An 18,199-nucleotide genomic window follows, 5' to 3' on the forward strand; every position below is an offset into this window, starting at 1 on the left:
TTGGTTGGTACAATTTTAAAGAGTTCTGCCGCGTAGATGGATAATGACCGTACTCAAAGAAATCTTCACCAGACACATGGTCAATACCCTTTATGATGGGGAAAGTGTTGACAAGGTCCATTCTGTCCCTTCTGAATTGCAAAGATGGTAAGCTCAGTCTACTCAATCTCCGCCCATAAGGTAGGTATTTCAGATAGGGGACAAATTTGGACACTCGTCTTTGCACCTTTTCAATCAACAGTGAATCAGATTTTCTAGTTGGATACCACACAGATGAGCAGCATTCAACAACAGGGCACACCATTGTCTTATACAATGTGTGTAAAACTTCTCAGGTTAAACCTTCTGAAAACTCTTTTGATGCAAAGCAAAACATAGTTTGCTTTATGTGAAACAGCTGATGCTTGCTTGTCAAACCTCGGCTGATCATCAAAAATAATACTAAGATCCCTAATAGAGTTAACAGGGCACACCAACACGTAACCAATGAAGTACCAGTATGCCACATCTTTTGTGAAGTAATGCATCAGATGACATTTCTTCTGGTTAAGAAACATAGAATTTAAATTACACCATTCAAACAATGCTTCCAAATCTCCCTGTATAAGTGTCACATCAACCAGGGAGGTGACACCTCTGTATAGCTTTGCATTGTCCACAAACATTTTAATGATGCTGTGTTGGATAACCTGTGGTAAATCATTTATAAATAAGCAGAATAAAACTGGTCCCAGGCAGCTACCCTGAGGGACCCCACTTAGAACTCCACACCCTTCAGATAGTACCTCACCAACCTTCACTTTCTGTGTCCGATTAGTTAGGTAATCATTAATCCAAGTCATGCTTCTACATCCAATCCCATGCTTTTGACATTTTTCCACCAGCAAGGATATTGAAACCTTGCAAAAATCAATATAAATACAATCAAACTTTAGGCCTGAATCAGCCATCTTTTGAATATCATTGATTACTTCTGTTAACTGCATGTTACACAATCAATTCTTTCGAAAACCATGCTGTGCTGTGCTCCACAATTTATTTTTTCAAAATAATTTTGGATCCAATACACAATTACTTTTTCCATAATTCTTGAAAAAATTGACGTGTTTGAGATAGGGCAATAATTTGTAAAATCTGACCTTGGTCCACCCTTATGCAGGGGTTTTATGACTGCCTTTTTCCATGCAGCAGGGCACTTACCAGACTCCAAACAAAGATTAAAAAGAAATGCAAGTGGAGCCACAACAGAAGAAGCCAGTTCTTGCATAATAACATTTGAGACACCATCTATATCAGGGGCTTTATCAACAGAAAGCTAGTGGATAATTATTTGGACGAGCTCAGGCGCTACATCAGAGTGATCATATTGTGACTCATTCAGTAACACAGAAGCTTCTGGTGCCAGTGATAAATTAGATATCTTATGGGTAGCAGGATTAACAAAAACAGATGAAAAGGTTTCGTTAAAAATAGCTGCTTTTCTTTTATCATCATCAACAGCTTCACCAGTGACCGGGTCATTGAAGACTGTGGATGATGGTGACTGCTCTTTTTTGCCCCTATTCACATACATCCAATACCTTTTTGGACAACTTTGCATGCAACTAATTATTGACAATTCCACTGACTTAGTGTGTGACTGCAGGATCATCATCGCCCTATTTCTCACCTTCTTGTAAGCACGCCAAGATTCACCATCCCCAGCTGATAAATAAGCTCTCCAGTGTCTATTTTTTGCAGATATTGCTTCAAGGACAAATTTTGGCAGATTATTACAGTTTTTCATAGCCTCTCTAATTGTATACCTTGGAATAAACTTCTCACATCTTTCTACTACTACTTCACAGATAAACTCAAGAGCTATATCTACATCTACAGAACTACGCTGAAGCTCACTAACAAAATCAAAATAACGTACAAAATCTCTAAAGTTGTCATAACTACCTCTAGAATAATCATATAACAATTTTGACTTAGGATTTAATAGAAAGCTCTTAATAACGCAGAAAGATAACATCACGTGATCACTTTTACCTAGATGAGAGAGAAATTTTCAAATCTCTAGGTGCGCTTGGTGCTTAGTTATAATACGATCTAAGGTAGATGGATTTATTCCAGTTCAAAACCTACTGGGCTAAGTAACATGTTGATGGAGAAAGCTATCACTAAGTGTCTGTACTAGTTTATGCCTGAAACTCAAATCAGATAACGTTGTACTGTGTGATAACCAATCCATACCAGGAGCGTTAAAGTTACCAGCGATCACAATTTTAGACGAAACTGACGAAAGGTGAGTAAGGTAGCTGAGTAGGCCCTCGTCTTTAATAGTACAATCAATACTCTTAGACGGGCTCCAGTAAACCGCTACTATACACACACTTTGGAACCAACTCAGATGTCTCAGCTTAAAACTAACTACCTCATGTCCTTGACTTGTAAACTCAGAATCAACTCATGTCCTGACTAGTTAATATTATGCACAGAATCGTTTCCACTTAGTTGCCTAAAATGGACAAAGGGGTCACCACAATTCTTGGGCAAAACTTTGGTCACAACAATTATGGGGGGTTTATGGCTTTGAACAAGTGCAACAAATTCATCCCACTTTGACAATAAACAATCTGCATTTATATATGCCACAACTAACTGTTGTGTTTGTATATGCCACCACAACTAAATTATTCAACATATTGACTATATACAGAATGAAGGTTCTTCTATATCTTACAGTCGAAAATTTTACTTGTGTAACAAGGGGGAATTTTGTTGAAGCAGAACAAGGAAGGTAAGGTGGAAGGGAGGAAAATTGACTAACAAAGGAGCTGTGGAGAGTATTGTTAGGAAATGCAAGGAATTTTTTTTTTCCTTTTCTTTAAGGTAACAAGATTGGTTCTTCAAGAAAATGGGGTAATATTAACAAATTTTTCCTCATTGAAAATAATTTTTAGACTGCCTTTATTTTGTCCAATAACTTTTTAGAGATGTGAAGGTGCCAAGCAGGGCAAGCATACTTAAGGATTGGGCTTACAAATGATCGGATAATCCTCAAGAAGTCCAATTTATAACAGAAGTAATGAGCATGTGCTGAATATTTGGCTTTCAGTGGTCTCTGTTAAATTGACTGGTTTTTAGTGTTTCATACAATGAATTGTCTTTACTGTATTTCCTGTATTGAGTTGATAAAGTGGAGCCTTTACTGTGGTGAGATGACTGTTTAGTTAACCAAACCATGAATTGCCTTGAACTATGGTGAGATGGCTGTTGAGGTAACCAAAAATGCTACTGTATTGAATTGCATTATGTTGAGTTTTCTATGTCAAATTGACAGGATTAAACTGTCAAAGTCAAGTTGTCTGAATGAATTTTTGCCTCTCAGCCAGTCTATAATCCCCTCAGAAAATGTTTATAAAACTTTGCTGATCAGTAGCCCCTTTTACACAGGAGTACTCCTTCTTTGATCTACAATGACTGGTTATGTGATTTTCATTTCAGTTTTATTACTGGAACATTAAATACATCAGTAGGGCTATAGCTAGACATCATTTTCACCATTGTTTGACATCCAAGTTTATAGGCTTGATGGTAAATGTTTGTAGGATAAATGTTGTAAAGATGGTTCACAAACATACTGAGCTAATACATCATACTTAACTGGCAAAATAGTATAATATGCTTGACTGGTTTCTGGAACTCTGGGAATGAGATAATATAAAGCTTAACATTCACAACTTATGATTTTTAGGTATGATAATATAGTAGCACTGTTATAATAAAATTGATTGGGTATCAGTTGTGGTATTCCTGAAAATTATGCCTGAATATCATTGCACTTGGTGACACATTTAATTTTGTGGGCCCTAAAAAATGCATGGGTCCAAAAACCTATTTTTAGATCTGACCCTAGTTTGGGTATAATTAATATTGATATTTTTATATTTTTTTTCATAGCTTTCTTATTTTCAAATAATTGGCTATTTTCATCATTTTTTTTCAAATTTCTTTCAATTCAGTTCATTTCAAATAAATTTGAATTGCTGAAGCATAAACAAATGGCAGGAGAAATATTTTCAAGTATCTTTGATTAACTAGTTGCTTGTATTAAGCTACTTAAAAACAGTGTTTAATGTTTCAGGTGTGGGTCCTAGTTTCCATGCTTACATCCCCAAATCTCAAAATTTCTATAATGAATCATTTCTTTCTTATATATTCATTTCTTATATATTCATTTAATTTGGCTGTTTTAAGCATTTTTCAAAATTTTCTTGAATTCACTTCAAATTTGGATTCAATTCATATTAATTTAAAAGAAGCTTTAAAAAAATGTTGGTAAGTTTATGCCAAACTAAACCATAGTCACACCTATCCATAAAAGCCAAATTTTTGAATGAAATGGATTTTTTTTTAATTTTTACATGTTTCAGAAGCATAAAATTAAAATGGTATGGAATTGACTTGTAAAGCCTGCAGCAACACTTATTTTTGCCAAGCACTGTCTTTTAACACTATGTCTGTATCTTTTTCTAGGTTCTATATACAGATAAAAAACTTCTGTTGCAAGCTTCCCTCTTTTGTAGTCTCAAAAAATGTGCCTGAATCCTTGACTCTGATTGGTCTGTCACAAATCATTTGCTTAGAAGTTGAGTAATATATAACTCAGAAAATTACAAACAACATACATAATTGGCACTGTAGTTGTACATAATAGTGATTTTATCATCAAGTTGAACTCTAATGTGCCCAGATATTACAATTTTAAGTGTGTTTACTTTAATAGCTGCTTGTGTTAAGGTTACTGCTCTGTTCATTTTCAGGTAGTTTTAATCTTCTCTGCAATAAAACATATACTATTGGGAATCAGAAGGCTGATGTTGAGCTGAAAATTCAATCAGACCTATCAATTAGCAGAAAACATGCTAGCATTAGTATCAAATCTACAGATCAGGTACAACTTACTTAAGATCATACCCTATCCAATTCTTAGCTTTATAATTGTTAGTACTTTATAAGCAATGCTGCCAAAATTTAACCATTTTGAGCCACCCACTTCCCATAATGTCAGATTTTGAGCCTTGATCACATTCATTTTATATGCTTAATTAATAAGATTGTTTTTCTTGGTCTAATTGCAGCTTCAAGTGACCTGACTTCTCAAATTAATTTTTTTGATTGTTTTATGCGGTTGTTTATGTTTCTTGAAAATTTATGTTTATGTTTAAGAAAATTTAAAAATTTTCTTAAACCCTGCTGTCTTATCCTTTAAAAAAAATTGAAACGCAAGTGGCAAGCACAAAGATAAGTAGTGGCTAACATGTTTGATCAAGACAGTGAAAAATCAACTAAAAAATGCCCAATGTTTAGGCTTCACATCCATAAACCTTGCTGAATAAAAAAAGAATAATAAAAAGTTTAACCATTCTTCATATACTTCATTTTACTTATTGTGTCAGATTGCTTTATATAATAGGAAAGACTATTTACAGACAATTAATGTCATTCAACATAAGTGTGTCTAACTTATGTTAATTTTTGTTGCCCTATTGTCATAGTCAGTGCACTGGGGCTAATTGTGTAAAGAGCAAAGTGCATCCCATGTTTTTCCCAAGGTACCTTGTAAAGAAGTGATGATCTTAGAAATATGGGAGAGGGGAAATGCTAGAATGTACTTTATAAGTTCACCATTTTTCTAATGAAAATATGCAAAATGAACGATTTTTCAGAAAAAAACATGTTGATTGGAAAAATGTAACCTTACTCTTTGCGCTAAAGTTTTTTATTGTTAAAAAAAAAAATAAAGTTGTGTGACAGATTCAAACTTTGAATTTTGCGGCTAGAAGATATAAAAAAAAACGACCGGAACAGCATTGCTTACGACTATGACGTCATTCATCATCCTGTACATGAAAATCCGTTTTTTTTTCCAAAAATTGATTGTATTAAGAATATCGTTTGCTTTTTAATTACTAAAACATATAGATGTAGTAATTTTCTTTATGATCCCTTAAACAGCTCTCTATGATGTTCTAGTGCCGCGCTAGGTGCAGAGTAGAAAAAAACGGAATAAAATGCTTCTCATGCAAAAAAAACAACTTTGTTTTCAAAGCTAATGGCGTTTCCTTATTGTTCAAGCCAAGGAAATGTAAGTTTCTGGTATGGGATTTTCGGCCAGGGCAATTTTAATGGTGCCCTTTGTATTTTGTTTCGACAGGACGGATTTTCAGGCTATTTTGTTTGGGTACTATGGGTTGTATTCGGCTTTTACTGGGTTGCAGATATCGCTGCAACCAAGATCTGCTAATATTATATCTTTGTATTTTTTTTTGCGAGATTCATCATACCCATAGCAAAACTGCTTTTTAATATCTATCTTTTTGGGGGGAAAATGCTGCCTGAAATCTTTGCTGTGCTTGGTCAGTCGTAAGATTTACGCTTCAAAGTGAATCTTGTCTTGACTTTTCAAGTTACATAGGGGGAAATATTATTTTGGTTGTGGTCACATTTAATTTCGATTTTATCAGCAAGTGTGGCTGTAATTTGTGTTGTAGCCGTTTGCACGTTTTCCTGGAAAACCGCAATCTATCGAGCGGCTCGTTATTTATTAGAATTAAATAACAAACAAGTTTTTCCATGTGAGAGTAATGAGAGGGGGACTACCTCTTCTTCAACCCTTGCTCTCTACGCTAAAGGCTTAAAGTTCTTTAAAATGCTTCTTATTTAAATTGCAATGCTTTGGGTTAGAGCAGTCATTTTTAAAGAGTCGTGACAAAAGTCAAACTTTTGCATAAAGAGTAAGGGTTTAGGAAGGAATAGCATCCCTCATATAAGGAATATTTTCTATTCGTTTTAAGTTTTAGTGTTGCTTCATACTTCAAATTGAAAAAGCTTGTTGTTCATACTTAATTCCTGATCGTTTTTAAATAATGCCGAGAAATCTTGCTCCTTCTCCTGGTATTTTTTTGTTTATTTTTATGTTAAAGTCCATCAGAAAATGTACAAATATCCAATGCAGCATTTTACTTGCAGTCCTGTGTACAAAACCGTATCCAGGGGGGAGGGCTTGGGGGTTTGAGTTCTCCTCCCGAAATGTTTGTCTGACTCGTAAGAACGTAAATAAAATGTATATAAGCATGTTTTTGTTGCGCTTTTTAAAGTTTTTGTAACCCCCTCCCCCCAAACAAACTCCTCGATACGGCCTTGCTTGTTTGATCAATGAATGACTTCAAACTTGAGCGTTTCAGCTGTCTTACATTCTATTTTGCTTGAAAGTAACTGACGACCATTTTTTATAAGGTATTTGGCAGGATTTCCAAAACTGTATCGTTATTATTTAAAATTTATGTAGTTGCATAAATAAGGTATATTCGGCAGTTTATTTCATTTATTGATTCCAGTCCACCAATAACATTCAGTGTACATTAGCTGATCTGGGTTCTAAGCATGGTACTTTTATCGAAGTGAATGGGACTTTCCAAGCCATAACACCCGATCAACCACGAAGCCTTGAAATTGGAAGTCGAATAAAGTTTGGAATTGCCTCAATCTTTGAGTAAGATTTTTATCCTTTATTTTTATTTTATATTTCAGCCATTCTGTTAACTTTAGCTCTACTTTTGTCAATGACAAAGACATGAAATTATGTCAGTTGTGGAAACTAGCATGCTTCTGTGCAATATATATACGTATATCTTAGTTTTGGTCAAAGGACTTATCATCTTCGTCCTTTCAACAAATTACAGATTCATCATACTCCATCATTGCGGGCAGACTATAACCCTCTGATAACTTGTAATATGATCTGAAAAACCCCTCCCAGAGTCTGCACGCAGCTGCCACTCCTTTGCAATGCTAAAAAAGAATGCAACATAATTTCTAGTTAACAGTGGATTTTTTGGTGCTTATGTATTAGCTGGTACCCACGCGATATATTGTGCTAAAGGAAACTAGTCAGCCGAATATCTGTCAATAGAAAAATGGATCGCAATTCGTGGTTTGTCATTGCGTTTACAATATTTAAACTATTGTTTTTGGGGGTTTAGGGGAATATAAGGTACCTAGGTTAGGCTACGTATTTAGTATATGCTCGGCTTTATCCCCCCCCCTAATTTGCAAATATGTAGCCCAAATTTGTTTCTAAACTATTATATTTTCATCATGTTTGGTTTTATTTCTTTAGTATTAACCAAACTTGACTTCTCGCGTGGGTACCAGCTAATACATAAGTACCTTGTTTTGCGGTTTCCACTCAAGCTGATATCTCAGCATTGAGTTGGGATGTTTGTTTGAGCATGACTTAGTTGAGTTTATTGAATGGATGCTATGAAATCATGCGCTACTCCCGTGCCGAGCTTGTGATTAAATTAAAGATACGAGTTTTTCAACTGAAAGTAAGGAGCAATATTAAAACTTAAAATGAACTGAAACTATTCCATATATGAGAGAGGTTGCCCCTTCTCCAACCCTCGCTCTTACGTGAAAGTCTTAAAGTTCTTTAAAAATACTTCTCATTCAAACTCAACGGTCCATTGTGTTTGAGTAGTCTTTTAAAAAAAAATTGTGACAAAAAGTCTTACTTTAGCGTAAAGAGTGAGGGTTGAAGAAAGGGCTGGCCCTCTCATATATTGAATAATTTATGCTTTTTTTAATGTTGTTCCTTACTTTCAGTTGAAAAAACTTTTTTTTATTCAATTTCTGGCCGTTTTTTAATCATGTTAGACAATTCCCTTCCCTCTTCCCCCCATGCAAAATTTCACCTTGAAATTTACCTTCCCCCCTAGAAACATTCCTCCTCACGGAAAATTCATCCGTGGAAACTCCCACCCTCCCTTTTGGGAACACAAATTTGTATATTTCCCAATAGCAAATATTATATGTAAACAATGGGCAAATGTGTAGTTTGCAAACCTTTCTCCTGAGACTCTGAAAATTCAACTCATCACCAAAGGCATAATTATTGGACCTTTCAACTATTCTGATTCAAATGTCTTTCTCAAAATTTTTATCGAATGGCTTTGGGGAAAAATGGGCGTGGGAAGGGGACTAGCCGCCCTCCAATATTTTTGGTCATTTAAAAAAAAGGCACTAAAACTTTTATTTCTGTTCTAATGAACTCTCTCTCTCTCTCTCTCTCTCTCTCTCTTTTTATTTTTTTCGATTATTTGTTCGAAATGATGACCCCTGAGAAAAAAAGCGAAACAAACAAATAAACATGCATCCATGATCTTTGTTCTGCCAAATAATACAAAATTCTACATTTTTGTAGATAGGAGCTGGCAACCTCTACAATAGAGTTCTACGATATGTTTCATCTGATGGTTTGATGAAAAAGAGGGAAAATTTTTCGGGGCGTTTCCCCCTTTTTTGGGAATCAGCCAAATTTTCTCAGGCTTGTAGCTTTTAGATGGGTAGTATCTTTGGAGTCTTCAACCAGAGTTCAACCTGTTAACACCTATTTGGTTTATGTCTTTCTGCATTAAATTCAGTGACATAGTTGATTAACTGTAACCTTACTTCCGGATTTTGCCACCAGCCATCAGGTGAATTGAACTTTTTAACCCTTTATATTAACCAACCAAATAACTAAAGGACAACCAATTCAGTGACAAAGTTGACTAATTGTGACCGAAATTCCGGACTTTGTCACCAGCCATCAGGTGAATTGAATTTTTTTAACCCTTTTGATTAATCAACCAAATGACTAAAGGACAACCAAAGGACTTTAAGAGAGTGTGTCCTGAGTGTAGATTAAGGGCAACAATCAATTGCCTGGTATGTTGTACATGCAACTCTTCCATTCATGAGCAATGTGCGGGGATAGAACGTTCGCAGTGGAATAAGAACTGGTTATGTTTGGATTGTTCCTCGAAACAAAACATCACCAAAAATCAAGAATATACCACCCCTAAATCTTCGAAAGCTAATGACACCCCACGACGCCGATTGTCAGGAATAAATTCTTCAAAAACTAGCGATACCCCTCGACGCCGATTGTCAGAAATAAATTCTTCCTTAATAGAAATTTTAGAGGATATCAGGTCGTCCCCCCTTGCCCCGACTTACCAAAGGGATGGTAAAGCTTTCATTGCAGCCCATAGCGAGTGTCAGACTACTCCCCTACCAGTGTTGCCAGTTGCCAGACTGATTTTCTGCTAGAAACTAAAGATGCCAGTACCCAGACGGATTTTGAATATAATTGTGAGCCTTCTAAAGATGCCTCCTGCAAGACTGAAAATTTTCCTTGTGGCAATTGTGATTCCAGCCCCCTATGTGACCCTTCCCTCCCCTCCCTTTTAGTGCTAAAAAAAAACTCGAGTTCGTTACCAACGAAATTTCTACGTTAATTGATCTTAGGGGGAATATAATTAATAACACAGTTAAGTCTGTGAATACGAATAAAAAAAAAACAATTTGAAACCAACTGCAATTCAATCCACAAGCAACAACTCCCAACACATGAATATTAATGAAGCAAGTGTCAACTCAAATATGAATTTAATCGGTCACCTAGTTCCAGAGGTCAGTGACAGCTTAAATGAGAACTCAATCAATATTCCAGATCCAGAGGTCAGTGACAATTTAAGTGTGAATTCAGCCAATATTCCAGTTCCAGGGGTCAGTGACAACTTGAGTATTATTAGTAAATTGGTTCCTGAAGCCAAATCAGGGAAGAATTCTATTGCTTGCCGTTTTCACCTGGCCAACAAGTGCATAAAAAAGAGTGATTGTACCTTTGTTCACCTCACTATGTCTTTTTTAACTACTGGTCACTGTAACGACAATTATTGCTCCCTTTCCCATTCCAAACCCTGCCATAAATTTCAAAGTGGCCTTTGTTTCGAGACTAAGTGCATATTATTACATTTGAAAAACAGGGATTATAGTGCTATAGCCAGGCGCAGTAAAATTTTTAATAGTAAAATAGTTACAAGTTCTCAATCCACCCAAAAGCGGCGCCCCCTTCATTCAATTAATAAAATTAGCTCCCCAGCACATACTCATCCTTTTTTATCCCAAATCCATCCTGCTCACTCAAAAAACTTCCACCGTTACCACCCAGAAAAAAACCCCAATAGTACCAGTAAACTCTTTTCCATCGTAAGACTCCAGCTAGCCCCTACCAAGTTGAACTCCCTGAAAATACCACCGTCTCATTTCCCTCCCTTATTTCTCCGCTTCCGACCCATGCGTTTAATCCGTTATGCCCACCCTACCAGGGTGACTCTGGTCTGAGACCTTTTGCATTTAATAATTGTTGTTCTCACTGTCCAAGTTTAGACCCCGTCAAGAAGTCCACTAGGACCGTATTTGTGATATAAAAAAAAGTAAAGTGTAAAAATTGTACCTTCCAAAGTTGTTTTCTATTCCCTCAACCTTTCCTGAAAAACGCTGAAATCATTAACTTTGAGAAAAATAATGAATTTTAAACCCTTTATAAAATATATAGATTAGACATAATCGCTATTGCTGAAGTTCAAGCTCAAAATTTGCACATGTTAAAGATTAACAATTTTTCTCAATTTATTAAACTGAGACCTGAAAACCACCCTCAGGGTAAGAAAGGTGGCGGAATTCTGTTCTTTATCCGTAATTATTTATATCCAAGTGAAATCCCAAGTCCGTGTCTTAATCCCTTTGATGAAGTTATGTGGGTGTGTGTTCGACTTAAAGTCTTGCCGCATCCTTTTAATTTAATTGTCCTTTGTTGTTTTTATTACTCCCCTAATCAGCGATCCGCTGACAAAATAAATTTTATTGAAAAATTACATGTAAGTGCTGACTTTGTACTATCTAAATACCCAAATGCAGGAATGTTCCTGATGGGCGTCACAAACAATACAAGACCTGATTCTACATGTAACGCTTTTAATTTAAAACAGGTCATCAATGTCCCTACTACCAAAGACAATACTACTCTTGATTTAATTTGTACTAATCTTTTGAAGTTTTACGAACCCGTCTCCACTCTGCCCCCCCCTAGGGGGTAGTTACCACTTTAGCCTTTTCCTATCTCCGCTGGCCAAAGTTAAACAGTCGTTTTCTATAACTGAAACCGCCTTTAGACCTTTCACTGACTCAGGACTTTTCAATTTTGGCCCCGGGATTACTACTGAAAATTGGTCCACTGTGTATCAAACAAATGACGTTGACTACATGGCTTTGTCCCTCCAAAATCTATTGAGGAGTAATTATGAACTCCACTTCCCTGAGAAAAAATTTAAAACGTGTTCTACAGATAAGCCTTATGTTACTGAGTCTTTTAAAATACTTATAAAAAAAAAAATGAACTTTTTCAAATCAGGTCGTATTGCTGAGGCTAATAATCTAAGGAGGTCCCTAAAGAAAAAATTAAGAAAAGCAGCTTCTAATTATTATAATAGTAAAGTCAAAGATCTATCTTCTAACAAGCCCAAGCAATGGTATAGAAAAATGAAAGAAATATGACGAAAAAATCCTTCTGAAGTTTTTCCCTGAACCCCCTAATAAGACTGCCAACGATTTGAACTTGTACCTTGTTTCCATTGTTCAAAGTCTCCCCCCTTTCACTGACTCAAGTCCAACTATTTCTCCCAATACTTCCTTCCCCATTATTTCTGCATCTGATGCTATAAACAAAATTCTTAAGCTTAAAAAATCATGTATTTGTCCCTTGGGCATCCCAGTTGACTTAATTCAAGCCTTTTCGGACAAAATTGCTGAGCCTTTGTCAAATATCTTCAACCACATCACAAAATTTTGTAAATTCCCATGTTGCTGGAAACAAGGTTTTATAACACCTGTCCCTAAAAAATGCGCCAGTCTGACTTTCGCCAACATTCGCCCCATTACGCTCACTTCGGTTTTTTCCAAACTTTATGAAGGTTTCCTCTGTGACTGGCTTACTGATAAAATTTGTCCGCGTATTGACACCCGGCAGTTTGGTAACTTAAAGAAAACTTCCACCACCCATTACCTTGTGCACTTAATGCATACCATCGTAAGTAACCTTGATAAACCAAATGTCTGGCTGAAACTTGTCTTAGTTGATTTCCAAAAAGCTTTTGACCTGGTTGACCACACCATACTAATTCGTTCACTACTGGTTAACTTTAAACTTGATCCTGTGTTAGTAAATATTGTTATATCGTTTCTTTCAAATAGATCCCAAGTTGTTGAATACAAAAATATTTTCTCTAACCCTCTCCCTATATATTGTGGAATTCCTCAAGAAACCTTATTGGGACCGCTTTTATTTCTAGTCGTGATTAATGATATCGGTTAAGAATTCCCCTAAAGGTAGGAATACATGAATGACTTGATGATCTTCGAATTATGTCACAGAAACATTAAAAGTGACCCCCTGGAAATTTTATCCCACATTTCGGATGAAGCTAAGAACCTGAATATGAAAGTAAATTCCACTAAATCAAATATAATGACGATAAATTTCTTGAAATCTATTCCCGCATTCCTTGACCCTATCCCCCGGGATATTTCTGTGTCTTCCTTTAAATTACTTGGGGCTACAATTTCTTCTAATTTAAAGTGGGATATCCACGTGAAAGATACTGTCCGTAGAGCTAATGCGTCTATGTCTCTCCTTAAGCTCTTGAATAAACTTAATATCCCCCTATCCCATTCTTTAAAGATCTATACTTCCTCTGTGAACCTGCATCTTGAATATGTTTGCCCAGTAGGGCATTCTGGCATCTCCCGCGATTAATCAGATAAAATTCATTCTTTTAAAAAAAGAACCATAATAATAATATTTAAAGAAAATTTGGTCCCATAGTCACTCCTTCTAAAAAAAAGCCAATCTGGAAACTCTTGAGCACAGGAGAGGAACGCTGTGCCTCCGTTTCGCAAAAAAAAGCAATAATAAACCCTCGCACGGAAAACATTTTCCCCAAAAGACACTCCCCATCCAGACACCGCCTGCCACGTACTGTCTTTGAACCCATCCCTATCTTGTCTCCCATCCGTTGTTCTACCTCCAGATATAAAAAAACCTTTGTCCCCTTCATTTCTGATCAAATAAACCACTAGTTTTTTTTTTTTTTTTTTTTTTTTTTTTTTTTTTTTAATGGTGATACCCAAGCTGGTGTCCGTTTGGCTCTTCGGTTCCCTCCCCTTTTTATATATTTTCTTTTAAACCTTTTTAACATTATTTTTATCTCAATTTTGTTTTTTGGTTTTGTTTTAATTTGAGCCTTTTTAACTTTCTTACATTTGACACTTTTTGTTTTTTAGACTAATGTATGGCTTTGCCTTTCTGACATTGTTGTTTTTGGCATTGTTTAGCCAGTTTTTTAGTTGTCGTACTATTTCTATGTCTTTTTTTATTATATGACTCCGAAATGCGAATTCGGCCCTTCGGGGCTTGTAATAGTCATTTTTCGAAATAAATATCTTATCTTATAAAAAGTCAAATCTTTTGATATATTATATTCATCGTTATCTAAATTCTGTTATTTAGAGTTCTGGTCACTACTATGCCGAGTCCTTCTCTACTTACAGTTTGTTATCACGAACTGTTTGATTTTGGAGATTTTTTTCGGGGGGGGGGGGTGGGAGATTGTATTTTGTAAACCTTTCGTGGGAGATTATGTTGAAGTTGTTTTTGTTGTAAGTTTACTGCTAAATAAACGGACTGTGAACTCCTGTATCACCACCGGGTAACCCCTCGCCACTCTTCAATGAACTCAAAAAAAAAAAAATCAGCATGTGAAAACAGGAAAAAATGAATATATACACCTAATAAACGTTATCTTTGCAGCATAAGGTTGAAAATATGTTGGCAAAACCTTGCCAGGCTTCGATAGGGTCACTGTTAGCACAAGAGGTTACCCAAAAATGTGGTATAGGCAGGAATTGTGTCTTAAGAAAATATTTTATTCTAGGTTTGGGATAATGCTTTCATTTTAATGCACATTTTCACGTGTTTTTATACAAAACTATCAAATAAAAAAGAAGAAGGCAATTTTTTGTTCTGGATTTGGGACAGTGCTTTCAGTTTCATGTTTTTTTTTCACATGCTTTTATATAAAACTGCCAAGTAAAAAAATAGAAGTTATGACTAAGTCCCAGATTAAAATACCAAAGATTAGTTTGAATCTTGTCAAAAAGTATAATAGACTATCACAATTAGCAAAGCAGTGTGTTTCTGTACTTATTAACATTTTAGTGTATCACGAGATTCTTATGTAGGCTATTTCAGCCCCTTCCCCCAAATTTTCGGATATGATTTTGGTTAGTGGCTTTGTCTATTTTAAGATGAATAAGAAAGTATTGTCGCTTTAATATCACTCATATCATTTAGTTTTAGCCAGACTCTATAGCAGGGTTGCCACTGCCCCAAAGAAAACCAACAATCAAAAATCAATATGCTAAATAAACAATCACAGAAAGGTAAAAATCTACTTAATTAAACTTGCTCTGATTTATTTCGTTGAAACATTAAAAATTATTTTTTGAGCTTTCCGAAAACTGAGGTTTCCGCTTTACATTGGCACTTCTTGTTCAAATTATCAATTTTCTTGAATCCTCCTACCTAGAAAAAATTCCTTTTCATGTATCTGCAAAGGAGCAAGGTACCTGAAGTTTTTAGTTTCAGAATATGTCGTTTACGCCCACAGTAGAGGTAATATATAGTAGCGAAATATTTCTCTAAACATGACACAGGTAGCACGCAATTTGGGAAGTTTCCCAAACCGTCAGCCGTCAGAGCCATAGTTTCAGTTGCTACTTGATTTTCCATCGGAAACATTTGTCCTTGTGCGTGCGCGAAGGCAGGGTCATGAAGCTTATGTGGTTTTAGATGTGTGTCAAAAATCTTCAACGGAGAGTATAGGACTTTTCGCTACTGTATATTACCTCTACTGTGGTTTACACCTTATCACTGAATGCGTATGAAAAAAAAGACTGGAGAAATTTTTCTTCTCAAGTGTATTTTCGATGTTACAAAATGACAGGTGACGCCAGCTGGGATATCGACTCTGTTAACAGCTGACGCACTGGGATCACAAGTAAGTTTCCTACAAGACAGAAGAACACTTGAAGGTGTGACGGACTAGAAAGGAGTCGTGAAAAAATATATTGCATTAACATCACCCGAAGTGAAGCCTTAAGGTGCTACTTGACCATAGAATGGGTGGTGGAATTGTCTTAGTTTAACGACTTCTATCATTTTCTCGTGTACCCTTTGTGAATGTTGTTTTATCTGATGCGTCTTTTGGCGAAGTTTCTTTTTAATAAATAAAATTTCCGCCACTAAAAAAAAGTAAAAAAAGAAGTTTTTAGCTGGCTATAAGTTTTTGGGGGCGAAGTTAACCGATTATTTCACAGAGACACTGCTAATAATGCTTTTATGAAAATATCATGGGCTACATTTATTGTCCCACTTGGACACTAGTTCATGTAAAAATCAGAAATGACCTTTGAACTAAAGAAAAACTATCCAGAAACTATTGATGAATTGCCCCGTTTTGGGTTTTCTTTAGTCCTGCTTGTCCGTGAAGTAATGATTTTGTTACTGTTTAGTTTTTTCTTTATTTTAAAAATCGCGTATTTTATTGTAAGTCTTATTTTATATTTATATGTACTTTGCTGAGGACACCTTGAACATAGAGCCGAATTGTTTTAGAGTTAAAATAAACACTGTATTAGATTAATTTCCCATTGTTTTATTTGTACATGTTTAAATCTTCTTTGGAATCAAGGCTGTATCTCCCCTCCTCCCCCTCCAAAAAAAAAATTGTCCAACGCGTAAAAACGTAACAAAATACAAATAAACCAAAAACATGACCTTCTACCTGGAAAAAATATCCCCCGGAGGAAAATTCTGGCTACGGCCTTTTTTGAAATGTTTCACTCTTTATTGAGCCGCCACACGCAGCACTTTGTTTGGTGCTGGTAGATCTTAATTCCTGTCTTATCTCTCTTAATTCCCGTGCTAAATCATTGCAACCAAGTTACTGAACAATCTGATAGGTATTATTTCTTAAGCTTTGGGAATGGGGATCCTTTGGGAATGAAAAATCGAGAAAAGTTTATAAAAGTATAGCTACCGTGTCATTAGCTACACTCATCATTGGAACTAATATTCAGTCAGCGTATTTTCAGTCTAAAAAATTGTGTACACTGAATTTCTTAAATCTATTTTGGTAGATGGATAGAACTGAATTTCAGCTATGAAATGATCAGAAAACTGTCGTCTTCCGCTTGTTATTTTGAAACCATAGGAGATTTTTCCCCCAGCCATGTATCAGCCGAAATCGTGAATCAGGAGATCAGTACTTGTACAACGTAAACTATAGGCCAGACACCAAAAATTTTCAAGTTTTTTAAACTATAAGTGGAACAACGCGGAAATTTTTTATACAAGACAGTGGAACACAACTTTTAAAAGAATATTTTGGCCCTATGTCCAAGGGTCGTCCTCAGCAAGACAAAAATATATAAAAGAAAAAAGACTCGCAACAACATGCGACCAATAAAACCAAAAACTAAAATTTTTTTCAAAACTTATTGTTTATGATGGAAAGGCAGTGTGGTCTTCGTAGCTATTTACTTCAAGTTTTTTAAGTCTCTTAATTGCAAAATTTCTTTCGAAACTGATGGATTCAGTTAAAAATTGAAGCACTATGTAGCAAAAGAATGGTAAGTCTCATAACGGCCTTTTAGATTAAAAAATCAGAGGCATGGCAGACCTTTTATACAGTACCTCTTCTTCATAATCATCATATCATTAATCCACTCAAAACTGAAACAGAAGTAAAAGTTACTCTCCCACCCCAACCCATTCAAAGCTTCGACTTTGGCAACCACACTAAAACTTCACTAGTTATTTTTGAGAAAATAAGATCCCATTCTCTCGCTTTGCTGGGCATCATCATTTGTGCCTAGTCAAGGCTGCAGTTCTAGAGAGGAAGCATGTTGTTATTGGTAGAAACTAATTCTGCTTATGCACTTAAGTGTTTGTAACCATGCCTCTGAATTTGAAGTCACTCCATTAATTATTTTATTTGCAATGGAATGACTTCTACGGTTCTCACAAAAAGGAAAATTATTTTGAAAATACAGATGGAAAGTGAACAGTGTTTTATTTCATGGTAGATTAAGTAAACAACATCGGGTTTTGGTAGAACTATTCTACCTCTACGCTACGTTTGTTGAATCGTTAAACGGCAAAAAGCCGACATGCATGTAAACACTCCTCCTGTGCACAAAG

At 35.7% G+C, this 18,199-nt stretch overlaps 1 protein-coding gene across 1 annotated transcript in view; it reads left to right on the plus strand.

The window, feature by feature from the left end:
- The window catches only part of nbs (nibrin), a 98,434-nt gene that overhangs the window by 6,459 nt on the left and 73,776 nt on the right, over positions 1–18,199 (plus strand). The window contains exons 2-3 of the mRNA XM_089098620.1: positions 4,812–4,942; positions 7,389–7,543. Of these exons, the coding sequence (XP_088954746.1) occupies positions 4,812–4,942; positions 7,389–7,543 (286 nt within the window). The remainder of the gene's footprint in view (positions 1–4,811; positions 4,943–7,388; positions 7,544–18,199) is intronic.

Source organism: Artemia sp. Qi Xiang Cuo, chromosome 13 (assembly GCF_049724085.1).
Source record: "Artemia sp. Qi Xiang Cuo chromosome 13, ASM4972408v1, whole genome shotgun sequence".
NCBI lineage: Eukaryota > Metazoa > Arthropoda > Branchiopoda > Anostraca > Artemiidae > Artemia > Artemia sp. Qi Xiang Cuo.